This window comes from Topomyia yanbarensis, chromosome 2 (assembly GCF_030247195.1).
Source record: "Topomyia yanbarensis strain Yona2022 chromosome 2, ASM3024719v1, whole genome shotgun sequence".
In the NCBI taxonomy this organism is placed as follows: domain Eukaryota; kingdom Metazoa; phylum Arthropoda; class Insecta; order Diptera; family Culicidae; genus Topomyia; species Topomyia yanbarensis.
The window spans coordinates 92,544,730-92,552,077 of record NC_080671.1 but is presented as its reverse complement, the minus strand read 5'-3'; the positions used below and the strand labels follow the sequence as shown (position 1 = coordinate 92,552,077).

At 40.1% G+C, this 7,348-nt stretch overlaps 1 protein-coding gene across 1 annotated transcript; it reads left to right on the top strand.

The window, feature by feature from the left end:
• The first annotated feature begins 963 nt into the window (after positions 1 to 963).
• On the top strand, positions 964 to 2,166 carry LOC131679586 (uncharacterized). The gene has a single exon (XM_058960326.1). The coding sequence runs from the start codon at positions 964 to 966 to the stop codon at positions 2,164 to 2,166; it is 1,203 nt and encodes a 400-aa protein (XP_058816309.1).
• Positions 2,167 to 7,348: the final 5,182 nt, after the last annotated feature.

Sequence of the window (7,348 nt, the reverse complement as noted above, 5' to 3'; positions counted from 1 at the left end):
GATTCGCTAGTTATACCTCGATGGGCATCCGCCGCCAGTGTTCCAGTACTCATCGAATTCCATGGATTTTGTGACGCATCCGAGAAGGCATATGGTGCCTGCCTTTATATACGAACAGTTTCCAGAAACGGGACTATCTCCATGCGCCTAATGGCCGCCAAATCAAAGGTCGCGCCTCTGGAAGATTCGAAAAAGCAAAAGCGTGTCTGCATTCCAAGGTTGGAGCTTTCGGCCGCGCTTCTTTTAAGCCACCTCTATCACAAGGTCCAAACTAGCACTGCACTCAACGTCAAATCATTTTTTTGGACTGACTCAATTATTACCCTTCATTGGCTCAGTTCTTGTCCATCACGATGGAAAACTTTTATAGCCAATCGAGTGTCGGAGGTGCAGCATCTCACTGCTGGTAGCATCTGGGCACAAGTTCCTGGCATAGAAAACCCGGCAGATATCATTTCTCGCGGAGTATATCCCGATCAGCTCAAGGAATTGAAAACCTGGTGGAATGGTGCACCATGGCTTGATCAACCATCCCGCTTTTGGCCCACCCTAATTCCATAAACATCTGTTAACTTGCCAAAGGATATACTAGAAGAAAGACCAGTATCGCTCGCTGTTCAGGTGCCGCCACCAAATGAAATATTTTCACTGCGATCGTCGTTTTTGGCTCTTATTCGCCTCGTGGCGCTTGTTCGTCGTTTCCATCATAACGCCAAACCTAAAAATCGCAATAATCGGAAATATGGGTTCCTACGTACAGTTGAATTAGACGAAGCCGTAAAAACATTGGTTCGATTAGCACAGTTTGAAGCCTTTTCTAAAGATATTATCGCAGTGAAAACCAACGGCCAGGTGGGACCAAACTCCGATTTAAAAACCCATGCCACAATACTGGTTGATGGAGTTCTGCGTGTTCGTGGTCGGCTAAGACATGCAGCTATTTCCGAGAATAGGAAACATCCAATGATCCTGTCAGCACGACATCCGTTAACTAAGGCTATCATGATACACTATCACCAAAGCCATCTCTACGCCGGACCTCAGCTTCTCGTAGCATGCGTCCGAGAAAAGTTTTGGCCACTTCGCATCCGCGATTTGGCACGTCAGGTGGTGTATTCCTGCATAAACTGCTTTCGTTGCCGACCCCACAATCTTGAGCAACTTATGGGAGACTTGCCGCCAGAGAGCGTTACTCCAACACTACCCTTTCTCAGCACTGGGGTAGATCTTTGTGGCCCGTTCCAGTATCGTAAAATCAAAAAGGGATCGCCCATCAAGTCATTTGTGGCAATTTTCGTGTGCCTTGTCACTAAGGCAACCCATATAGAGCTTGTCTACGATCTCTCCACTGCAGCATTCATAGCGGCGCTGCATCGGTTTATTGCTCGTAGAGGGAAACCAAATCTCATCGAATGTGATAACGCCAAGAACTTCAAAGGAACGGTAAGGGAGTTGGCTGACCTTTCGAGACAGTTTTACTCACAGCAGCACCAGGGCGCAGTCATTAACCGCTGTGCCGAAGATGGCATCACCTTTAAGTTCATCCCACCCCGCAGCCCGCATTTCGGAGGTCTGTGGGAAGCGGCGGTGAAATCGCTGAAACATCATCTCCGTCGAACGATGGGAAACTCCGTGCTATCTCAGGACGAATTCGTAACACTGCTTGCCCGCATAGAAGCCTGTCTGAATTCAAGACCCCTTACACCGCTGTCAGCCGATCCTAACGACTTGGAAGTCTTAACACCGGGCCACTTCCTTGTGCATCGTTCCCTTACGTGCTTTCCCGAACTCGATCTCTCTGAAAACCCTCGAAATCGGCTGGATCGTTGGCAAGAGAATCAAGAACTTCTACGGCGTGTCTGGAAACGGTGGACGATCGACTATTTGTCCGGACTACAGCCACGTACGAAATGGACGCGAATGCGAGACAATATCGTTATTGGCACTATGGTGCTTTTGAAAGAGGAAAACCTCCCACCGCTTAAATGGCGATACGGCAGAGTTACCAACATCTTCCACGGCCAGGACAACAACATCCGGGTAGTAGATGTTCGAACGGCGGATGGAGAGTACCGGCGCGCTATTAATAAGATCTGTATTCTTCCTGTGCGCGAACCCACAACCGATACGATTGAGGCGGACAGCCGCATCCCAGATCTGCAGTAGGAGGTCGCATCGCAGAATTACGATCTGCGCAACGATCGGGGGCCTGAGGGCCTCCGATCCCTGTAAGTATTGTTATTTAATGATCTCGCAAAAAATTCAAAGAATTTTCGTCCTCCGGCATGTGCTGTGCATTGCGATGGCTACTCCAACCCCCAACCACGAGTACGCCCAACCCGATGGCTCAAGATGACCCGCGAATGCTGTGGATGCGACGACCGAAGTCCTGAAGGATGACCCTACGACATATTCAACTATCCGAAAACAACGAACGTAGCTGCTGAAAAGTACCCTGCAGAATTCCGTTGACGTCACTGCAAGCAACGAGAACGACGACGACAACATTTGAACTATTGGCGATTCGTCTAGCCGTCATATGCCAATCCTCACAGGAGCATCATACTCGTCTGCATCATCGATAGCATCAGATAGGTTGAAAGGTTCGACCTTTCAACAGGGGCCGGCATATGTTGGAGCAACCCTAGGCTTAAGCATCATGAAATCATATTAATTAATTATCCTTCTCATTTTCACCTATACGAATGCTATCAGTAATATTACTTTCCTTATCACTAGCCTTCGGCTAGTGATCGAAGTACAGTTCGGATAGGCCTTTTGCTGATTCCCTTTGCTCTGAATTCACATATATAGCTATATGCAAACCAGTATACAGTTAGTTGAAATAAAAGATTGAAGTGATCACATCTTATTATACCTACATCGCTGTAAGAAATAGAGTGTCGTTACAATAAATCGTTCCTTTTAATTGCAAGTAAGAATCAGATTTGTCAAATCACGTTCCCTCGGTTAGGAGTTAGAGTTCGCCGCGCTTACAACTTCAATACCGATTTTTTTTGAATAAAACAGTTTTTTAAGAAACACCCTAACCTTGGATTTTAAATTTGTTGTAAAATGAAAAGTATGCCAGATAGAGTTTACACGTCTTCAGCAAACTTTTCTAGAACTTATCGTTCAACAACTTCACTAAAGGTCGTATGGCTCTATCTAGAATGATTAAAAAGTTTAATGTTTGATTTTGGTAAAATTAGAACACTGTTGTTTTAACAAAAAGAAGGGGCTCACAAACTACGGAAACTCAAATGGAATCCGAACATTTCAATGCGGGTCTTGTCCAAAAAAACTTTATGCTTCGTAAAGTTTCGTCCAGAAAAAGATGGGTGGGTAATGTCAGAGACATAACCGCAATGAAGTAGAATACACTTAAGTTTTTTCTTTCTAATTTGTGTCGTAAATTATCATCCGAATCTCCAAGGGTAGTGTCTATTTTCACCATGCTAAGCAAGGTGCCTCCCTAATTCGTTAATTTGTCGCCCTGCAACCAATGAAATGTGTAAAAATTGACATCAACAGCTTTTCTTCGTTGTTAAGAACCAATATAATAACACAAATGCGCTGAAAACAGTAAAATTCTCGTGTTTGAGCGCAACGAAAACTCGAATCAAGTGCTCCTATTGTTGCGCTACCATTTGACTCAATTCGTTGAACAAAGACGGCAGACACTGCTCTAACCAACGGCTTCAAATGGGTACGGTGATAATAGAAACATGGCGCAAATGGGCTCATCACCCTAAGTTGTTAGGGTTTGATTTTTTTTTCAAATTCGGAAAAAATATCATAGCGTTTAGTGTTCTGGAATATGCAAGCATTTTAAAACTATGAACATTTTCTTCAGGACCATATTTGCAAGGACTGTACCTACTTTAATTGTACTGTTATTTACAACAAAAAATGGGCACACGGCGTATGTTCATCCTATTTTTAAAAAAAAATTCACCAATACCAGAAGTTTGGCGGTAAAATATATACCCTTTATTGGCAGTTTTTGTGTTGAAGATAAATTTCTTTCTTTCAAAAAAGATACAAGTTATTATCTTGTTATTTTGTAACTCATGCACACTTTCTTGATTCTTTTGAATTTGTGTGATTTTAAAGATGGTGGATCCGTAATCTCGGTGTGAAATCAGAGAAATTTGGATTGACAAGTAGTAGAAAAAATTAAAGGATTGTGTACAGGACACGACCACGGTAATATTGAAAATGTAGCAACGTGCAATATTGTTCGCGAATGTTTTTTAATCTATCGAAACCATCGACTCATTTTAGGGTTGGAGACTATATAGTCTTCAGTGAAAATATTTTACGTCATGTCGCTGATAATTAGAAATTTTGTGAAAAATAATCTATCATCACGATTAAGACATGGCGTGGCATGAATTCTAAACTTGAAAGAACACTCGCCCAAGCTGCAGCTGGGGAGAGTAAGTTATAGTTTTAAACTATTCAGTTTTATGTTATACAACTGTCATGAATTTAAAACTGAACCATTCCAGGCTATATACTCTTTATAAAAATTTAAAACATAGTTCTAAACATGTTTCGAATGATGAAGTAACAAAGAGAACGGCAGCATACAGCAGTTCTAAAGTTCGAAACTAAACTATTCGTAATAATAAATCAAACTCTCTACCGGGGATGTGATTGTTTCCGTTTCAGCGCCACTTTTAAACTTTTATATTAAACACCACGCTTCTGGATATACCCTAAGAAATTTGATTGATATAAAATACTAATGCTTCCAAACCCGTGATAAAAAATAAATCCAATCAGTACCTTATCTTCGTCAGGTGGCACTACTTTTGGGTTGAATACCACGAATCGCTATAGATTAGCTTCGCTTTTTGAAACAAACTAAAACTTCTCAAACATAATTTCGGTAGTCGCAAATCCAGTTCAGTCCACCCGTGCTTTAGAAATACCTACAGAAGCATGTTGTCAGATGCCTTAGTGATAAAAACGCATCACGCATATTCAAAATGTGAAAACTGTGTGTGTGTTAATAGGCTCATTACCCTACGTATCTTCAAAGCGACAATATTTTGCTATGAAAATTTCACCCGTATCAACCTAATGCACACACGAGCAGAAAAATAAATTAATTTATCAAAACGCAACTCACACACGTCGCCCTACTTTGCACACAGCAATTAAACGGGTGTAAGTTTTATACGGTTTAACTGTGCGCGAAATAAATCCTCCACTGCCGAAAATTCATAGCGTCTACTATGGATTTTCGGCAGTGGTAGCATTAACTCGTGCATTGTTAAACTGTATAAAACTTGCACCCGTTTCCTTGCTGTGTACAAAGTTTTTTGTACCGGCAGTAATCATCTACTGTATTGGTAATTAAACGCTTTGGGGTCATTTGATCAGCCAATTTTTTTATCGTATAGGTCTATGTCATCTTCGCTCTATGACGGCTGGATGTTCTTTTTAGCTCCTAGTGCGGATTTTGGATGTGTATTCGAAAGCTTTTCCGCCAGCGGTGCTGGCTGCTGATTTGGAGGTACTAGACGCACTCCTCACTAAATATGCGCTGACTGGGTAATCATTACAGGCTGAGAAAAAATGGAAACTATTATTATTAAATGACTCCATTGTTCGTTGAAAAAATAGAACGAATTTGAATTGTTTGCATTAATCAAGTTTTAGGAATCACATGATGTGCACTTAATACATTGAGTTCATTTTTGACCTTGACACCGAGCTAAATTCATGTTCAACAGACTGGTTAAAAAATATTTAATTTAGGCATCGTAACTATGCAAACAAGCTGCAATTTATACAATCTGCCACAAATTTGAGCATGAAATAGACTAATAACAGACATTGTTAAAAAATCATCAGTTCAAATTAGATGATTGAAAGTAATTCCGGTATGTTGAATTAAATGATGCAATAGAAAAACTACAAAAATTACTTTTATATTCTTTTGGATAAGTCAAAAAATTAATTTTTCGCTAAAAAATAATATGGTTAAAATTTAATGTTGTATGTGAGTATGTTTTAACGGTCGCATTGTTCTACTTTATGGATGTTGTTGATTATTTTTGGCAATTGAAAAAATGCTAAGCGGTGGGCGTAGCGTAGATGGTAAATCGATTACCTTGTACGCAGCGCACCTGGGTTCGAGTCCCGACCCCGCACATATGGTTAGAAATTTTTCATAAGTGATTTTTCTAACCCGAAGAGGCGAATTACCTTAAGGTCAAAACCTCTGTAATCGAAATAAAAAAACTCTGAAAAATGGAAGATATGAACAATTTGAGATGAATAGGTATTCTAAAGCCAATCAGTTTTAAACTTAGAATGGAAACTAGAGTAAGTTGGGTTTAATTTTTTCCCGTTCCGCTCTTCAGCATACAGCAGACGTAGGGTTACTGCGCCCTAAATCGTCTTAGCTCCTCTATTCATCCCACCCATTTGAACACATTAGTTAGATCAGTATCTGCTATCTCTATTCAATGCATTAGCTCAAATGGTAGGATGAATAAGGGTACGTTTAGTTTTGCTTAGCAGGTTATTAAAACCGCACCAAGGTTTTCCTCTCTTCCTGAGTAGGAATTATGTAAAAACCTTGAGTGAAATACGAAACGTTAACTTTAACGTTGACGTTAACCCCAACTCATTAACATAGTTTTTGTGCCTTTAGGGAGAGGAAAGCTAGAACTGGTCAGCTTCATATGAGCATGATCGTAAGGAAAAGGTGAAGATTCCTTTTTGCATTATGATTGCTAGAAGTCGAGGCTCTCACCCGAGTCGTACAGCATGATCGATAAGTGAGCATAACTCTAGTAAGTTCTCGTGCTTTGTTTCGAACGCTGACAGAAAATTCTACTCTAATTCTGGTTTAGATTCGTTTCATATGACCCTGTCTAGTTCTAGTTTTCCATTCTTAGTTTAAAACTGATTTAATTCTGGAGTGGAATTTTTTAATATTATATGAAGAGAACTAAACATATTCTTAAACATCTACTTTGGACCATTACGAGAAGAAGACTATTTTTAACAACTCTAATGAATACTGATGTAAACTTTAGATACGTTTTAATGCCAATTTGAAATGACAAAAAATGTATTGTACATTCCATCAGATGTTACATAGGGTAATGTGCCTAATATGGCAGTAGAGCCTATTGTGACCCAATTTAGCAGTTTAGTTTCGAACCAAGCATATTGGATAATGACAACATCTATTTGGCTAGAACAGGTGTAAAAAAATAAGCTCATGCTATATTCTTTATTTTTTGAGGATATATTTATTTAGAACTATCCTCTAAATCCAACTTTTAATTGAAATAAAATCACCTTCTTGAAATACCTGCTA